The 20298-nt window shown below is 43.1% G+C and overlaps 1 protein-coding gene and 1 long non-coding RNA gene across 3 annotated transcripts in view; one reads left to right on the forward strand and one right to left on the reverse strand.

The window, feature by feature from the left end:
• Positions 1-20298, reverse strand: part of LOC311585293 — a 507115-nt gene that overhangs the window by 425846 nt on the left and 60971 nt on the right. The window lies entirely within an intron of this gene.
• Positions 1-20298, forward strand: part of FUT10 (fucosyltransferase 10) — a 73386-nt gene that overhangs the window by 44578 nt on the left and 8510 nt on the right. The window contains exon 4 of one of the 2 annotated variants that reach the window (XM_084759523.1): positions 2198-3033. In XM_084759523.1, the coding sequence (XP_084615649.1) occupies positions 2198-3033 (836 nt within the window). Of the gene's footprint in view, positions 1-1823; positions 1900-2197; positions 3034-20298 lie in introns of those variants that run through there. The other variant, XM_084759525.1, reaches the window with a different exon arrangement.

Below are 20298 nucleotides of genomic sequence, written 5' to 3' on the forward strand. Positions count from 1 at the left end.
GACCTGGATTAAGAATCTTTCATGTACCACTGAGCAGTTAGCTGTGGACAACCGGTGGGTAGGAGTTCCTTGCTCAGAACCCCTGTGACTGATCCAACAGTTAATTCTAGACTGTGTATGTTTGTGTGTGTGTGTGTGTGTGTGTGTGTGTGTGTGTGTATTTTCTTTCCTTCTTTCTTTCTTTCTTTTTTTTTATTTTTTTTTTGGTTTTTCGAGACAGGGTCTCTCTGTGTAGCCTTGGCCATCCTGGACTCACTTTGTAGACCAGGCTGGCCTTGAACTCACAGCGATCCGCCTACCTCTGCCTCCTGAGTGCTGGGATTAAAGGCGTGCGCCACCACGCCCGGCTGTGTGTGTGGTTTTTTTTTTCAGAATTTTTTTTTTAAACAGGATCTCGCTATGCAGTCCAGGATGACCTCAAACCCATGGTCTTCCTACTTTTGCCTCTCATTTGCTGGGTATGAGTCTTTGACTCGCCAAATGCTATGTCTCCTCAGCCTTCCAAGTGTTAGACAGGATCCCCCAGCCCTATGAATTCTGGGAATACAAGTGTGGCCACCATGTGTGAACACTTGGTGTTCACATGGCCTCCATCTCCTGTAATGCCCTAGGTGGAAACTTGATCTTCAAATTAATTGCTATGGGTTCCCGTCCCCTTCATTGGCTGCCACCAGCCTAGACCCATTCTCTGTGGCTGCATCTTCAGTATGGTGAATTTCTAACCAGATTTTCCTTCATGTCTTCCTGTTGCTTTCCTGTGTTAATCATTATTAACCCCTGTGAACAATCTCATCAGACTCTTTTTCTGGGCCCTGTATGTTCCATTTCAAATGTGTAGGTGAGACTGCTTCTCGTGGCCTAATATCAAGTATAGCCAGTACCAACTCAGATTCACTCCTGCTGCTGATGGTGACCCGCGGGACTGTCATCCTGCCTTCCATCTGAGCTCAGGGTTGTGTATGAGCAGCTTCAGGCCGCCACATTCAGTCTCACCAGTTTCGACTAAAAAAAGCCTTTTTGATTACCTGATTTCTCACTGGTGTATTGTTAATATTGAAGAGTTTGTATTTATCTGAGAGCATTTGCACTTACATTAACTGCTTTTTATGAGCCCACTGGAGACTATGTTTCATACTGCTGTAGTTATTTGGTACATTTTAGTCCTCCAGTAGGAGATAGAAGATAGCATTTTTGTTTTTTTTTCCTTCTTGCATGTGTATGTGCGCACATGTGTGTATGTGTGTGTAGTTTGGTTTTGCTATTTCCTTATATTAACGTTTAAAAACCTCAAGCCAGTGTTCACAGTATGATTGTCATAAACATTCAGAAATTCTATATTGGGATGAAGTCTTAATTTTTCTTCCGTAGGCACAGAAATTAGTTCTTTGTGAGTGGATCTCTATCCACATGGTCAGGAAAAAACTACTGACCACATCTATCATGTCTGTCTGCATATTATCACATTTCAAAGGTTTTCCAGTTAATCCCATGGGGGCCAGAATCACTCCTAATTATAAGGTTGCTATGCCTCTTTATTTTTTGATGTACTTGTTAATTCATGCCTGTCCTTGCTGCAGTCTGTAACATTAGCCTATTGTCAGGGCTTTTGTCTTTAGGTAGACAGCCTCCTGTCTACCATTTTGACTAAGATGGATCAACTGCATGCTATTGAAATCAATCATTTTGGATTAAAAAATCTATGCTGCATATTTCTTAAGGCTATTCTTGCATGACCCCTCCCCACCTAACCCGATCAATCAACTTGCCAGCCCAGTTGTTTTTCTCCATTTTGGTTTTTTTTTTCTTGCTCTTTTCTTTTTAAGGAACCGTCCGTCTATCTTGATGTCTTTATTTCTCCTGCTGTCTTGTAGACAACACCTCTGGACAGAAGAGCCACTTACAGAAGTCAATAGCATAATGTGTCTTTTTAAATCTGCCTCGACACTCCCTACCCTCCTCTGTATCTTTTTCTTTCTTTTTTTAAAAATAGAATAAATAGAATTAAAAAGAATATCCTTATATTTGGTGGTTCCTTTCTTGGTCAGTTTTTTGGGGGGGCAGGCTTTTCACAATTGGCTTCTGGCCCCTTTGGAGGGTTACTTATCTATAGTGTCAGATTTCTCTGTATTATGATCTTACTCTGAGATACCACACTTCCTTTGGATATATGCGTTCATATTTTATTTTCTCCCCCTAGGTACTGACTTTAACATAGACAGCTTACCCCTGCCTCGGAAGGCGCATCACGACTGGGCCCTTTTCCATGAAGAGTCCCCCAAGAACAATTATAAGCTCTTTCATGAGCCCGTCATCACCTTATTCAACCACACAGCCACGTTCAGCAGGCATTCTCACTTGCCACTGACGACTCAGTACTTGGAAAGCGTGGAAGCCCTGAAGTCACTACGCTACCTGGTTCCGCTGCAGTCTAAAAACCACCTAAGACAAAAACTAGCTCCACTGGTGTACGTACAGTCGGACTGCGATCCACCATCAGACAGGGACAGCTACGTTCGCGAGCTGATGGCTTATATTGAAGTCGATTCCTATGGTGAGTGCTTACAAAACAAAGATCTTCCCCAGGGGCTGAGAAACCCCGCCTCCATGGATGCTGATGGCTTCTACAGGATCATCGCCCAGTATAAGTTCATGCTTGCTTTTGAGAACGCGGTTTGTGATGATTACATCACGGAGAAGTTCTGGAGGCCGCTGAAACTGGGGGTCGTGCCTGTGTATTATGGGTCCCCCACCATCGCAGACTGGCTTCCAAGTAACAGAAGTGCCGTTCTTGTATCCGAATTTTCTCACCCCAAGGAACTGGCACGTTTCATTAGACAACTGGACTATGATGACAGATCGTATGAGGCCTATGTAGAGTGGAAGCTAAAGGGTGAGATTTCTAACCAGCGCCTTCTGACAGCTCTCCGGGAACGGAAGTGGGGAGTGCAAGACATTAACCAGGACAACTACATCGATACATTTGAGTGTATGGTGTGCCGCAGGGTGTGGGCCAACAGTAGGCTACGGGAGCAGGTGAGTGAGTGGGAGGCTGGCAGGGGGCCGAGGGTTGTCTCTGTGTGGTGCTGGCCTGCCTTCTCCATCCCTAGCAGAGAGGTGCGTCACGCGAGAAGGTGATCTACTCTTTGGGGACGTTGGCACGCTTACAATTCGGGAACCTCTGAAGCTCTTCAGGTTTGTTGGTTTCTTCTGAAGGATGCTTTCACTACAGGAGCTGGCCTTGGAATCAGGGGCTGCAGAAAAAGGGAGAAGGTCCCCAAATAAAAAAAAACAAAACAAAACCAAAAAACCCTAAGAGGTCTGCCTGCCGTGTGCTTGAGGAACACTGAGACCTCTCCATCAATACAGTTGTTAAGGAGCCTGTGATTTGTGCCAGCTCCCTTCACTCAAGCCCACAGTCTGCTATTGGAAACCCCATCTTGCATGAGCAGTTAGCTACCTCTGTCTCCAATCTTGATCTTATTCTTTCTGATATATACTCTTGCTTACTAATGTAATTTAATCTCTCTCTCTCTCTCTCTCTCTCTCTCTCTCTGTGTGTGTGTGTGTGTGTGTGTTTGTATGGGGTTTTTCAAGACAAATTTTTTCTGTGTAGCCTTGGCTGTCCTCAACTTGCTTTGTAGACCAGGCTAGCCTTGAACTCATAGCGATCTGCCTGCTTCTGCCTCCTAGAGTGCTGGGATTACAGGCGCTCACTACTGTGACCAGCTCTAATTATCCTAATTCTTAGGGCTTGAGATCAGAAGTATTTTAGATTTTGAAGTTTTTCAACATTTAAATTATTTACATAGACTTTACAAGTTGAACATTTCTTTTCTTTTTTAAAAAAGATTTTTTTGGCTTTTTTCGCTTTTTATTAATTCATTCATACTACATCTTAATTGTTATCCCATCCCTTGTATCCTCCCATTCTTTCCTCCCTCCCACTTTCTCCCTACTCCCTTCCCCTATGACTGTGACTGAGGGGGACCTCCTCCCCCTGTATATGCTCATAGGGTATCAAGTCTCTTCTTGGTAGCCTGCTTCCCTACTTCTGAGTGCCACCAGGTCTCTCCATCAAGGGAACATGCTCAAATATGGGGCACCAGAGTTCATGTGAAAGTCAGGCCCCACCCTCCACTCAAGGGTAGAGAATGTCCTGTCCATTGGCTAGATCTGGGTCAGGTTCGATGTTTACTGCATGTATAGTCCTTGGTTGGTGCCATAGTTTGAGCAGGACCCCCTGGCCCAAATCTGCCTGTCATAATTTATTTATTAAGTATAGTGTTTTGCCTGCATGTATGCTTGCTCACCAGAAGAGGGCACCAGGTCTCATAGATAGTTGTGAGCCACCATGTGGTTCTGGGAATTCAGCTCAGGACCATTGGAAGAACAGCCAGTGCTCTTAACCTCTGAGCCATCTCTCCAGCCCCAAGTTGAACATTTCTAATCCCCAGATCCCAAACCTGAAATGCTGTAAACTTAGAAAGTTTTGAATGTCAGTTTGTTTCTCAAAAAGTTTCAAACACTGGAGCATTTTGGACTTCAGATCTTCAGGTTTCACGTGATGGCTGCTCAAACTAGCCTCATGGGGCTAAGACCCCCAAGGGCCACTCAACAACCAGAGCACAGATTTGAGAGTATTTATTACACCCCCTCCTTGACTGCCTGGCCAGAACCAGTTCTCACAGAGCAGCCCTGACTATTTTCTGCAGGGAGCTTTTAAAGGCAGAAACCAGGCCCTGGCTGTGAGTTACAAGTGGAAGTAGAGCAAGCAAGCAGATTCACAGAAGTAGAAAGGGGCAGTGAGCTGGGGCATCTTGACCTCAGGCCCCTGGGATGAGGTTGGGTCATTTCTCAAGGGACTTTGCCACAGGAGGGGGTTTAAGCGGGGAGTCAGCTCGGAGTCAGACTTTCAATGGCAGCAGCAGAGAAAGAGGAATATCACACCAAGCCTCAGGAAACACCCTTTCCTTAAATTTTACAAAATGGCTTATAACATCTTCAGAACCTTTGAGTAATTAATTTATGTATTCACTTTACATCCTAGTTATAGCCCCCTCCTTTGTCTTCTCCCAGTCCCACCCTCCCTCCCCCATAATCCTTCCCCTATTTCTCAGAAAAGGGGAGCCCCCCCTATCCACCAACCCCAGCTCGTCAAGTCACATCAGGGCTGAGTTCATCCTCTTTCCCTGTGGTCTGGCAAGGCAGTCCCGTCAGGGGAAAGTGATCAAAAAGCAGGCAACAAAATCCATGTCAGAGACAATCCCTGCTCCCATTACTACAGGACCCACATGAAGCCTGAGCTGCCCATTGGTTACATCTGTGTAGGGGGCCTAAGTCCAGTCCATGCATGGTCCTTGGTTGGTGCTTCAGTCTCCACAAGCCCTTCTGGGCCCTGGTTACTTGGCTCTGTCTTCTTGTGCAGCTCCGGTCACCTCCAGGGCCTTCTAGCCTCCCCCTTCCGCGCCACCCCCCCCCCCCCCGCCATCTCACTTTTCCACTAGACTCCCTGTGCTTTGCCCAATGTTTGGCTGTGATTCTCAGCATCTATTTTGAACCATTGCTGCGTGGAGCCTCTCAGAGGACAACTCTGATAGGCTCCTGGCTGCAAGCATAGTAGAGTATCATTAATAGTGTCAGGTGTTGGCTCTCTTCCATTGGGTGGATCCTTGGTTGGGCCAGGCATTAGTCCGACAGTCCCTCAATCTCTGCTCTACCTGATCTGTCTTTATCCTTGCATGTGTGGTAGGCAGGGCAAGGTTTGGATTAAAGTTTTTCTGGATGGGTTGTGTTCTTCTCCCTCCACTAGGAGACTTGTCTAGTTAGAGTGTGTCCGCGTCAGTCTTCATGGTCCCTGCTGCTAGGAGTCTTAGCTAGAGTCCTCCTCATATCCTCCCAGAGGGATATTCTGACTTAGGTCTCCAGCTTGTCACAGAGATGTCCCCACCCACAGTCTCTCTTTTCTGTGCAGGCCTTTTGTCCTCCTGCCTCTCCCCAGCTCTGATCGCCACTCTCATTTCTCTCTGTGCTCCCTTTCCTACCGTGTTCCCTCTCTTCACTACCTGTCTCTATGTAATTCCCCTTATGCGTGAGAGGTGAGCATCCTCCCTTGGGTGCTCCTCGCTATCTTCTTTGGGTACATCTTCAGATTTGTAGATCACTGTGGATACTTCTTTGCATTGCAAATGGCCCCACTCTTCTGCATAACTGAAACTGTTAAAACGGCATTTATTGAAGGAAACAGACATGCTAGTTTCAACTTTTTACAAAATTCAGAAAGGTCCTCATATACTGTTTCCTGCCACCTATCGTAATCTTTCCTGACTCCTATAAACACGTCTTATCTGAATTCCACAAAGGCACACGATGTAATTAAATGTTTGCTTTAGTTATCACATAAGTAGTATAGAATATTTTTATGTATTATGTGGGTGCTATGTGAAACTTATGTATACAAAATATATACATACATATATATGCATGGTTAGATAAATTTAATGTGTTTGAAGTATCAGTTTATTAATTTCAACAAATATGAAAATTTAGAATCTTACCTGATTTTATAGACTAAATTTTAAGCCATAAAATTACTTGGTATATTCTCAGCATCTTGGTCAGCAGCAAGAACACTAAATATTTCATCATTCTCAGAGACTGTATCCTGCTTTCTAATGACTTCCTTTATGATACAATTTATAGCGCCGCATCACAGAAAATGCAAGGTATGGCACACTTGCTCTCTTGTGCGCACACACACACACACGCACATGCACACACCCACACACTGCAGTAACACATGGGAGCACAGACTACACTAATTTCCCATGCTGTGACAATTATTTATTCTCAGGCTACATCAAGGCATAAAACAGAACTTTCAGAGGTAAAGATTTGCCTTTCCTCTTGTTTAAGACATAGATCACAGGAAATGGAAAGAATGACAACAGTCCTGAGTATTCTTCTGTGCTACGTACAGGAATCTAAAGCAGCGAGATTATGGAGGATTGGCTATGATGTATAATATTATTAGTAAATGTGTTTACTTTAAAATATCTTTATTAATTTTTGAGAACTTCGTCAATGTATTTTGGTCATACCCACCCACACCCCTGCCCTTAACTCCTCTCAGATCCACCCCACCTCCCTATCCTCCAACATCATGTCCTTTTCTTTTTTTTTTTTAAACTCATTGAGTCTGATTGCACTGCTCATATGCCCACGAGTATCGGGTTATGAACCTGAGCATGGTCGACCTACCCAAAGCCACACCTTTAAGGGGAATTGACTCCCCTCCACCCGGAAGCCATCAGCTGTCCAGAGAATCTTAGTTAGGGGTGGGGGTCATGAACTCACATGAAAAGCTCGTTATGGCAGTGTGTGGGCCTATAGTTCCATTGATGTGGAAAGTGGGGACAAGATCCTTGCTGGGGCATGATGGTCCAGGCTCAGTGAGAGACACTATCTCAAGGGAATAAAACAGAATGTGAGAGATGACACTGGCTACCCCCTACTATGCTCTTCACATCCTTGTGCATGGACCTATACCACAATCCCCTGGTGTGCATATGCATCTCACATGGGGACACACACACACACACACACACACACACACACACACACACACACACACGAAGATGCCCATGTTTGTGGCAAGAGACAAGCCCTCACCAAACACTGAAATTTCTAGCTCCTTGATTTTGTACTACCCATGCTCCAGAATCACAAGAAACACCTAATTTACAGTATTCTGTTACAGCAGCCTAAATACACTAAGACACAAGGTGGGATACCAAACAAGGTGATGTTCAAGAAAAACAGCAGAACTAATTTGTGAGCTGAATGAACTTGAAGTACACAAAGTGGATAACATGATTTTTTTTTTGATATCCTAGCAATAAACGGACTAGAAAAATAAATTGTTTAAAATTGTTATGCTCTTTTGGTACCATAAAACATGAACTAATTAGAGATGCCTGACCAGTTACAAAATAACACACAGCAGAAGTGAAAAATACTGTTTAGAGAAGCCAAGGAAGAGCTCAATCAATGGTCAGATAAATCAGTGGCCAGATAAATCATGTCCAAGGATTTAGTCAATATTGTCAGTTCTAAAATTGATATAGATTTAACATAATCTCAGTAGAAGACCTAGCAAGCATTTTTGTAGCAGTTGACAAATGAATATAAAAAGCACACATGTAAGTTTAGATGACCCAAACGTACATGAGATTTGCAGGTAAATGGATGGAGCTGGAAACAATCATTCTTAGTGAAATAACCCAGACCCAGAAGGGCAAACATGACATGTTTTCTCATGTTTGTGGAGTTAGCTTTGGGATATCTGTAGAGGCCAAGAAGCTGGTCAGAAGCTCGGGCGTGGGCTTTAAGGGAAGGGATATAGAATGCAGGTAACAGGAAGGGGGGTGGGAAATAACAGAACAGGAAGGAATAAGTGGGGGAATGCCGGGTAAAAGAGGGACTATAGGGAGGAGTAGCTAACACTTCAGACATTTGAAACAGTTATATGGAAACCTGCTACTGTAGAAGCATATGTATAGGGTTTAATGGAGATGCTCTCTAATGGGAAGACAGTGCCCCTGCTAGACCCTATAGGCTATCAAAAGCCAATACCAGGAGTGAGTTACCTCTTCTTTTCGAGTCGTTGGTCCCATGGACTCCCCCCAAAAATGTTACAGGCTATTGCCATTGTTCTTGATGACTCTCCAGATCTTGGGTAAGACTCTCGTTGAAGACCCCATATATGAAAGCCATAACACATGGAGAAACCAAGCTACTTCTGGCCTGGAAGGTTCATTTGTATTGGCACATGCTGTACCTGTTACCTCAGGAGAAAAGTAGCCATGAGTCTTAGCTGGCTGTGAATTATGTGGGCTTCAAAAATGACTGGCCTGAGAGGTATGCCCACTGGTGCAATGGTGGCACTGGTGCAATGGCGGCACTGGTGCAATGGCGGCACGAGTGTTCTGGTTATATTCAAGGCCTTTCCCCTAAGATAACATTCATACCTGCCACTGTTATAAGACCTAAGAACCTGTGATATGGCTAGATTGATCGAGACTCCAGGGGAGAACCTGCTGTTATTTTGCTAAACCAAGTCCTGATGACATCGTTATGTTCATAAATTCGTATGTCTTCCAATCCTATTAGAGAAGCATCTTTTTGTAGCTTATGGTAGTTAACAGACACACACAACTGCTCAAGGTGTGAAGGTTAAGAGCCTGGTCTCAGTTCTAAATGGGATGTGTATATTACACGTCTGCTTCCAAGGTTTAGGGATCATTGTAGAAGAGGAAAGAGATGGTTAAGAATCAGAGGCAGTGGATAGGGGTAGGGTTAGGATTGAAATAGTAGTTTCAGGGCACAGTTGGGCAGCTGCACATATGAACTTAGAGTTCGTGACATCACATACAAGACTTGTGCAAGCTCCAGACAGAAATTTCAGCATGGAGGAGTGTAGTGGTCAGGAAGTTCCACTCCTAGCTGATGATCTATTGGCAATTAGTTGTTGAGAGAAGAAGAGTTGATTTTCTTTAAGAGTGTGACCACTGGTAGGTGGGGCCATACTCCAGTGGATGGCCCCACACCCAGGAGTATGTGAACAGCCCATATTGATCTGGATGGATTATTTGAAAAAAATAAAAGAAGTCATGAAGTGGGGGAGGGGAATGGAGGGAGAGTTGGATCTGGAAGAAGTTGGGAAAGGACTAGGGGGCAAATACAAAAATACATTCCATTCACATCTCAAGGAATCAAAATGGAAGACTATATACATTTTTGACAAAGATTAAAAAAACATACCGGAAAAAGACTGCCTATTCAGTGAATTTTGCTGGAAACTGGATATCTACTACCAGAAGAATGAAATTAGACCCCCCCCAACCTTGCTCAAAAATCAGTTCAGAGTGGCTCAAAGACCTTAATTTAAGAAAAGCCAAATTCCTAGAGGAAAATACTTCAGAGTAAAGAAAGGTATAAGCAAGAACTTTCTCTATAGCCCCTGATGAACACAGCACATCCCCTCCAGAAATGACAACTGGGGCTTCAAGAAATTAAAGCAAAATAAGCTGTCAGCAGAGGCAACAGGCAGCCTACAGAATGGGAGAAAATTGTTGTCAGCTATACTTCAGACAGGAGTGTTGATATCTGGAAAATTGAAAGACCCGCAAATATTAACACCAGAAAACAAAACAGTAAGTGGGCTGAGCGGACAAGCCCTAAGCGACGAGACACAAATGACCATTAAAACTTGAAAAAAAAAATGCTTAGCCTCACTAGTCACCAGAGAAAGAGAAATGAAAACACTGAAATTTCAACTGCATTCAGAATGGCTGTCATCGAGAAAACAGCAAATGGTGATGAGGTAAGGGGCATAAGGGAACCCTGGTGGGGAGGGAAAGTTATCCTGCCACTATGGAAATCAGCATTGGCAGATCCTAAGGAAACTAAGAATATATCTATCATGTGACGTAGCTATGCCATTTCTGGGTATTTACATAAAGTACTTCAAGTCAACATATCTCAGAGAAACTTGCACACCAATATTTATTGCAGCACTATCCACAATAGCTGCTGTGCAATCAGGCACGGTGTCCAGTGACAGAGGGATGGAGAAAGAAAATGTCGTTCAGAGTGTTTTGTTGTTTTGTTTTCCTATAAAGACATAAAATTGTTTGCAAGGAAATGGGTGAACTGTAGCGAATGTTAAATGAATTAAGCCATTCTCACATAAACGTATCTCATATGTAGTTCCACGATTTTATATAGATTCAAAACCACATGAGAAAATATGATGCATGAAGAAAAACAGAATTGGCTATGGAAACAAAGGGCCTTAGTGGAACTGGGAGGCTTAGAAAGTAGAGAGAAGAGTGTATGGAGGGAACTTTCTTCAGTATGTCATATATAAGTGTATAAATGTCTTTGTGTAGCAAGGATGAGGTACAATAAACATGCACAATAGTATATATATATATGTGTGTGTGTGTGTGTGTGTGTGTGTGTGTGTGTGTGTGTATATATAATGTAGGCTCAAGGCCTCATGGGCTTTTCTCTGTCCACTTTGCCGTGGCCACTGGTATCATCCTTGTTCATGTTGGTGAGATGCTATGGGTTTAGCTTCTGCTATTAGTAGGAAACAAACCTCAGAGCGGACTCCCTGGCCCTCTGCCTCTGATAATCTTTTTGCCCCTTCTCCACAGTTCCCTTAGGTGAGGTAGTGTTTTGTGTCTATATATCCATTCGCACTGGGCTCCACAACTCTGTATCAACCCTACAAAGAAATACAGGTAATCAGAGAAGGCTGGGAGCAGGAGAGGTGATCTTCCCCATGGAAAAGCACACCAATTGGTCAAATGGTCAACCCTGAAAATATACATACAAGCACCATTGTATATACTGCACAGATTATATTTAAGAATGTATGCATATATATATATATATATATATATATATATATATATATATATACATACATACATGCAATAAAAACTGAAAAAAGAGGCCATGAATTTGAAGGAGACCAAGGAGGGGTACATGGAAGGGTTTGGACCAGCGAGGAAAGATAAGGGAAAAATGTAATGACAGTCTCAAAAAAAAAGTTATACTGTGTGTTTACTACTATTTAAATGTAACATTATGGATCCCCATGTACAATTGAAAAAAAAATAGCCAATCACCTCACTTCTGCTTTCCAACTTGCCATCATAAGGGGAATGTGTTCTGTCACAGGGATCATAATCACATGGTAAAAGCCTATCCTGGCTTTTCCAGCTCCCATAGCTTTTGGACCACCTTGTTCAGTATTACTCCAAGGAGGTTTTGACATCTCTATTTGCAGAAGGCTGTCATCACGTCCAAGTTTCAAGGAGCTGTTCAACATGTCACAAGAAACAGCTTTGGGCATCCTTGCTACAGCATCAAATTTCATGAGTCTGTCCCTCCAGGTCTGTGAAAGTGATTCTATGTGGCTCTCACCTCAGCCCACACACCTCAAGACAGGCTCCGTATGCTTCCCTAGCTCTTGCCAGCACAGCTTGGCCAGGTCTGCTGGAGGATTCCTGTGGTTTGCGCAGGCTGTCTCTTCTCAGGGCTGGTGATGGGTAAGCGCTACCCGTATTAATACTGGGGCCTCTTTATCACAGCCGTGGAGGCAGCATTTATTGTCATCAGATGAAGAGTGCACTGCTAGCTTGGTCTCCACAGAAAGCAAAAATGGAACCAGAGTCTTAAGGACTTGGGTTTTATTAGGGAGTCTAACCCCAGAGAAGAGAGGAAGTGGTGAACGAAGCAGGGAAGGAAGGTGGGCAGGTGTGATGGTGTGACAGGGCTTTCCCTTGAACTGCACTGGCTAAACCTTCATACTTCTCCGCGGAGACACATGCCCTGCCTCTCAGGACTGTTTCTGTAGAGTAGAGCGGAGATATAATTTATCGTCTCCGTTAAAGAAAGAGTGCCCTCAGGAGCCCGACTCCTTTTGTAGTGGGTTGGGATGTGGTTATGAGGACTTCCATGACTTCAGTGGTAACTTTGCAGGGAGGTCACACAGAGGGCAGTGACTTATGCATTTGGTCAAGCCCTGCTCAGTTGCAACAAGAAAATGCTAAACTCTTTGCACGTGAGACGTATGTCAGTCATATCACCCCTAGTAAAGATAGTGTGGGGCAAAAGGACTCAGAAATTTCAGTCCACAGTCTTTGAGCATGTGTGTGTGTGTGTGTGTGTGTGTGTGTGTGTGTGTGTGTGTGTGTGTGTGTGTGTATGTGTTATGTTAACAGGGGGACACCATGGCAGCAGGAATGTGGCCAGTTATTCACCTCAGGGCAGAATGAAAGTGGAAGACAGGAGCAGGGGTGTAAGGAGAGGGAGAGGGACTCCTCGAGGAGCCCTCAGTTACCAGTGACCAGAGCCTTCTGGAACAGTACTACCAGCTGAACACCAAGTTTTTGAGCTTTTTCCAGGGAATACCTCATACATAAATTACAACCAGGTATCTGCTGCAATACAATGCTCTTACACTCATCTTAATTACTCTCAACCCTGGGAGATGGCTCAGCAATGAATGGTGCTTGATGCCCCAAGGCTGACAACCCGAGTTTGATCCCGAGAACACACAGGATGGAAGGAGAGAACTGACTTGCAAGGTTGCTCTCTATCTTGTGCTTGCACACCCCTCCTGTCTTGCCCACAGAGTAAAGTGTAACTCATTATTACTAAGGGAATCAAGTCCCACTCTTCAAATTCTTAGAAAGCAGACCTATTTTGGCCATGTATGGTGAGCATCATTTTTCCGTGTGCAGAGTGATGATGTGGGCAGTTAAGTTTCTTCTTACTCAAGCAACAGCCTTTGCTTTGCCGTCATCCTCATCTTTCCAGCCACACCCAGGGATTCCATCTCTCGGTGTACTTGCTGTGTGTTAGAACTGGCCTTTCTCTGGCCATCTATTTGCTGCCCATCTATTAACTTCACAATTTCCAAAACTTGGACATTGTTTTTCTTCATTATTTTAATTTTTCCTCATGAACCTACACCAAAACACAAAATATATTATTTTCATCTTGTGGACATTTGGGAGAGAATGGAGTTAAAATATGTGTCCAGTGAATACTGTTTTACTTGGACATCTCCATTTTATTTACTGGAAAAATGCTGTAAAACTATTTTATTAAGGCTGTTCCCTCATTTTGGAATGACTTAACTTAGATAATGGCCATTGATAAAAGATATTGCCTTTGTCTTAATGCTTGCAGTTTGAACAGACAGCATTGAATAATTATGGAAATAAACTTTGATGGGCTCTGTGAAGGAAAGAGTCTATGATGGGGAACATGAATATTTACAGTCTAGATTCTACTAGAATCTTCCAAAGGGCCATCCTCATTATTGGAAGAAACTTTTTAGTACAACTGCCCCAGTCCTGAGGACACCAGCTGTTAACAGTGACTCCATTAACCACCAAGAAAGTGCACATTTGAGTAACAAAAGACAGAATTAAATGGAGTCAGAGTCACATTTCCGAATTCTCTGGCAAGATATAGCCATTGGTACTAAATAAGCACCCTCGTCATAACCATAAGTCACCAATGAATGAATTCCTCTCTCTCTCTCTCTCTCTCTCTCTCTCTCTCTCTCTCTCTCTCTCTCTCTCTTTCTCTCTCTCTCTGTGTGTGTGTGTGTGTGTGTGTGTGAGAGAGAGAGAGAGAGAGAGCACTTTCATGTGTGATGTGAGTGTGGTCACATGTGCTACAGGGTAGCTGTGGAGGTCAGATGACCAACTCAGGTTGGCCTTCACCTTCCACCCTATCTGAAACAGGACGTCTGTTGTGTGGTACTGCTGTGGACACCAGGCTAGCTGCCTGTGAGCTTCCGGGGCACCCCACCTTGACCTGCTATCCTACCTCAGCAGCCGGGGATTGTGGGTGTCAGCTACCATGTACCCAACTTTCCATAGCTTCTCAAAGACTGACTGCTGTCTTAATGGAGAGAGCTTTTGATCACTAAGCCCTTTCCCCAGTGCTTAGCCCTTAATCTAGCTATGGATAAACTTTTACCTAATATCTACTGAATGCACAAACTAGTATTTCCTGTAACACAGATACTAGCTGTTAAAAATTGCCCAATGAACATACCTTGAGTCAAAATGCTTCTTAGATGTTAAACCATATCTTACATATTTTGGATGACTTTGGAGGTATTAGAGTGATAAACACTCTAATAGAAAGATAGGGTAGACTTCTGACCTGACTGTACAGGAGAATTTAAGTGTTTCCTATTTCTCCTTATGCAAAGCTAAGCACTGTGGCTTCAGGTTAATAGGGTTTACTGTAATGAGAGTTGCCTGAAAATTCCTCAGCTTTTTATGTTACCAAGAGAGGATGTGAGGGGACAGTTCCAAGCTGGAGATTGTTGGTCATCTCACAGGCCCCACGTAGACACCACACATGTCCTCGTTTTGTTTTTCTTCTCTCAGTATCTTGAAGTTGTGGCTTAGAAATCATAGACGGGTGGGCGGGCAGGTGGGCTGGTGAGATGGCTCAACAGGATAACATGCTTGTTGCCAAGCCCGGTGACCTGAGTTAGAGTCCCTAGAACATATGTGGGGGAAGGAGTGGCCTGACTTCCACAAGCTGTCTTCTTCTCATGCCCCACCTGTATACTATGGCATGCCCCCACCCAGTAAACAAAAAACATTGAAGTCATAGAGCATCAATGGAAAGCAGCTTAGGCATCACCAGGTTCAACATCCCATCAGCTACTGGACAGCATTTCCATTTGATTCATTTTATGTTTCTGACCCTACTATGCCTATTTCCTGCATTAGCCACTGTGTATTTTTAGCATGTTACTGGCCATGGGTAGAGCCAACGTCTGAGTCATCTTCGATTCTGGTTCCGTTCATTTCTTCTTCTTTTGACAATGCTTACATTTTTTCAGTCTTATTTTTTATGTGCCCTGGTGGTTCTCGACTGATTGCTGCGCTGCAAGTAACAGAGGGTCAGACATGGAGGTAGTCTAGCCATTGTGTTTAAAGTGGATATGCTTCTGTCACTGGCTCTAGTCAGTACTGCAGCTTTGGGCTTTGAATCTATCAGACAAGTACTCTACTATTTGTGCTGTTGCCTTAGACCTTTGTTACTTGCCTCCCCCCCCCATCCCCCATCCCCCATAGGCTTCAACGTTTTCCCTCTTACCTTACTGTAAACTACTGTTGTGACTTATGATGTGGTCAGCGCATGGCGGGTGTACTAGGCTCTTTGTTTTAGAAGCCTCAGACCCAGGCAGCCTCTCATTTCTGCACGTAGGGCTAAAGCTCTGTGGATTTTCCTGACTTTACCTCCCATGGGAGTCAGATGATACCTTGTATTTCTGGGTGGTTTGGATGCGAGAATTCCAATGGCAGATGACCTCAGTGACCTCTACTGTTATTGTAGCCTATCGGTCACAAAATGGTTTCTAGATTCCCCTCAACCATTAGAAAGATGATTTTTATTTTGTTTCTTCCATGGAAGTAGATCCAGGGGTGGAAGGATTTTTATTTTGATCCCGTCGTGGCTCAGTATGGTTTTTTTTTTTTTTATGAGAAAAGAATCTGGGATTCTTGATTGTTCACCACCCTTACCTTGTACCAAAGAAGGGGGACGCTTTGGGTTTTCTGTTCTGCCTTTACCTTACTTCTTGGGTATTTAATGGAAGACCATAGAGAAGATGATTTGAATGCATTTGAACTTCATGTGCACTTGGGCCTTCCAGATGTTCCACAAGGACAAAGTAGATGATTCTTGACCTTTAGGAATTTGTGGAAAGTTTTGCTGATCCCTTGCTACCTGTTTGTGTGGTAGCCACCTCTTTCCTGTTTGTTTGTTTGTTTGTTTGTTTGTTTGAGACAGGCTCTCTCTGTGTAGACTTGGCTGTCTTGGACTCACTTTGTAGAACAGGTTGGCCTCAAATTCACAGAGATCTACCTGCCTCTGCTTCCCCAAGTGCTGTGATTAAAGGTGTGTGCCACAAAGCTCCTCTTTCCTGTTTAATGCCCCAAGTTATAGTTTACTTTTTCTCACTTTTTGTAATTCAGTTCTCTAATAGACTGTGGGAGAGTTAAGAAATTTAGGACTGTCAGAATCTGCTTTTTGTTGCCCTAGGAGACCCATTCTCTTTGGCAGCAGAATATATATAAAAAAAATCATTTAGAAAGAGCTGGTTTTTGTACTCAAGTCCTCAGCTGGAAGGAGATGGAGAAACATAGTTATTTCTAAAAATATCATAACTGTTTCATCAAACGTACTTCAGGTTATGTTGTGAAATATTTCTGGTAGAACCTTAGACTGAAAACAGTACATTTCATACGTTTCTTTTCTCTGTAGTGTCACCTTCGGATGGAACTTAACAATACACCATTCAGTGGACCCTTCTCTTGAGTGGCAGAAAAAATGCTCTTAATACTGATGGCCTCATATAAACATCTATGCAGGGTCATGGTTGAGGAAGACTCCCAAAGTTATGCGGCCAGTACAGTTACTAGCTGGCTGATGATTCACATTGTACAGGTCGTCACCATCACGTTTCCGGCATGGGTGATGACATTACTTTTAAAAGGCAGTTTCATTTATCCTTCATCAGTTCTGACAGATGTGTGGTGCTTTGTACGTCTCCCAAGATTCTTTTTTGTCATCCATTCTTAGCTATTGCTGAGAACTGGACCAGTGTCTGTGGTTATCACCTTGGCATGCCATTAACAGCATCTACTAGCTCCTCCTCCTAGTGTACCCTAACACAATGCCTAGCCAAAGAGACCCCAGGTGTACATCAACATAATGCCTGATCAGAGCAACCCAGGTGTACAGCAACGCAGTGCCTGCCCAAAGCAACCCAAGAGTACCTCAACACAAAGCCTAGCAAAAACAACTCAATTTTGAATCTTCTTTTGGTCTTTTGAGCTTTGTATTGCTATTGCATCTTTCAGTCTGAGCATTTCTTCATGACCTGCCATTTGGTTCTCTGTGTTCAGAAATGTCTTCATGTCTTTGCAAAGAATTCTTGTGGCATTGTTCCAAAAACCTAAGAGTTAAGGAATTGTAAGAGGGGGCCACTAGTCAAAAAGGCAACTCAACGACTTGCTAACATTTCAGAAAGCTGTCTTTGAACTACTCATCACTGCTTAGTTATAAAGAAATCCAAAGAGAAGTTTGGGCTCTTAAGTTTCCCATAAAGCTGAAAGGTAAACTGAAAGCAGCAGGTGATGGTCTCAACCTTCTTGCCACACAGCTGACACACATTGATAGGAGACCCCAAGCGAGTAAAGAGGCTAGTGGTCTCCTTTCCCAAACACCTATCTTGATTCTTAGGTCCCATAAGCAGCATTTAACAGACCCAAAGTTAAAAACTATCAGAGATAAGTGGTTATGTGTTTCTTCCTCCACTGGTCCAAGGGAGTGAAATGCACTTTCCATGCCTATGCCAATAAAGCCTCAGAACAGACTCTGAGACGCAGTATCACCCCCACCCACTGCTGCTTTCACCCCTTATTACAAAGCTCTGTTCTCCTCCCCTGCACTTTGGTTTTAATAAAAGCCCCCCCCCCCGTTTCCTTTCTGGTCTCTATCTTTGTGTAAAATGATGTGCTGGGCATAGCACTAATGTTCGGCCCAGCCTTCCTGAAGATGGAGATGGTTGATGTTTCTTCAGTAACAGTGCCAGGCCCTTGGAAACCAGGCTGACAAGAGGGAGGACTGAGGAGGGAAGGATGGCCTTCCCAAGTAAACTAGTTCACACTTCCCTCAACAGTCCCACAGCTGTTCACCCACAGCCCCCTCTCCTTCAGAGTAAACATCCACTGTCTTCTCATACGATTTCTATGGGCATTTTAAGGAAAAGAAAGTATACTGACCTAACTATGGTAGCATCAAAATTGCTATTAGAATTCCAAATTTGGTTTACTGCTCTGCTTTTAAAATTTCAGATAGAATATAGTTGTAATAATTATAAACCTGATGCATTAATGTCATTTTTATTCCAAAAAACATATTTTTAGTGAAAGACAGTTATGCATATAGGTGAAGCATCAAATAATCCAACACATTTAAAACAAAACCAACATCTGTCACCTCTTTTCACTTCTTCAGAAACTACAGTAGTTAGCTATTATGTAATCATCTTGACATTTATTTGATATTTCTAAAACAATATTTATATTGTCTTGATGGTCAATGTTCATATGATTATGTTATATAGCTTATTCAGAAATCAGCTTTTTTTTTTAAATTTTGAGACAGGGTTTCTCTGTATAGCCTTGGCTATCCTGGGCTTGCTTTGTAGACCAGGCTGGCCTCAAATTCAGAGCTCCAGCTGCCTCTGTCTCCTGAGTGCTGGGATTAGCTATATAGTATACTATGTCTTGTTTCTTACCTATATAGCTTTTTCTTTCCTTCTAATTAGTATTTTTTTGTTGGCTTACTTTTTCTGGTGACTTCTTTCTAAGTTAGTCTTTGCTGATTGCGTAAGTCCTCTCTGAAGAGTTCATGTCCTCCAGGTAATAATGATTGATCTTGATCGTCAACCTGGCGGTCCCAAGATACTAGGAGATAAAAACAGCTGGGTGTGTTGGTGAGGATATTTCCAGAGACAGAAATGTTAGATCATGAGGGCTCTTATATGATCAGTGGTTTGACCCATTTATGGAGTCAAACTTTAATAAACTATTGTAAAATGGTGGGACCAGGAAAACAAAACCTAGATGAAGGCGTGTCTTAGAGCAGCGGTTCTCAACCTGTGGGTCCCAACCCCTTTGGGAGACACATATCAGATATTTACATTATGATTCATAACAGTAGAAAATTAGTTATGAAGTAGCAACAAACTAATGTTATGTTTGGTGGGGGTCACCACAACATGAGGAACTGTATTGAAAGGTTGCAGCAATAAGAAGGTTGAGAACCACTGTCTTAGAGGGTATGTCTTGAGCCATCGAGATGGCTTGCTGTAGAAAGATGCTTTTATACCTGACAACCTGAGTTCCACCTCTGGAACCCACATGATGGAAGCAAAAGGTCAACACCTGCAAGGTGTCCACTGACTTTTATGTAAATGCCATGATTCCTCTTCTCTCTAATAAATAAATGGGATGTACTCTAAAAGAGAAAGGGCGTATCTTGCTTGGCGATTTCCAGTCTTTATTTAGCTTCTTAGGTACTATGAGTTCGGTTACACTATGGCCCCTGTCATGATGAACTGAAACTTCCAAAACCATGAGCTCACTTAATCCCTCCTTAACTTGTTCTGTCCACGCAGATTTTCTCTGAGCCATGTGACCATGCTTATGGACACTGTTGATCTATACACTTCATGTGGCGTGTCAGCCTAAGGTAGCCTTGCTCGTAGGAATTCTGTTCTTTCTCGAGTTGACACTGCTTTGTGGTTATCTCGGTTTGTTCCCTGAGTTTGGCTGGTCAGAGTGCCCAGTAGCTTTCTGACAAGTTTGTGGGGTATCCTCATTCTACTCCAGTGTTTATGACATAACTCAGCATAATAGCACTATGAAAATATCAGTTTTCCTGTGAATATTATAGCATTTACCATTGCCTTTAAAAATGTTTCTCTTACAAATTTTATTAGTGGAAGAGTTACAATGAAAAGCTGATTTCTGTATACCCTTTTCCTAGCTTCTCTTAATAGCCACTACATACACACACACACACACACACACACACACACACACACACACGTCATCACTAACACATTACAATTGGTATATTGCTACTAATTGAATTACAGATTTCAGGTATGTT

The sequence above is a fragment of the Acomys minous genome (genome assembly GCF_964271855.1).
Source record: "Acomys minous genome assembly, chromosome: 15".
Lineage (NCBI taxonomy): Eukaryota > Metazoa > Chordata > Mammalia > Rodentia > Muridae > Acomys > Acomys minous.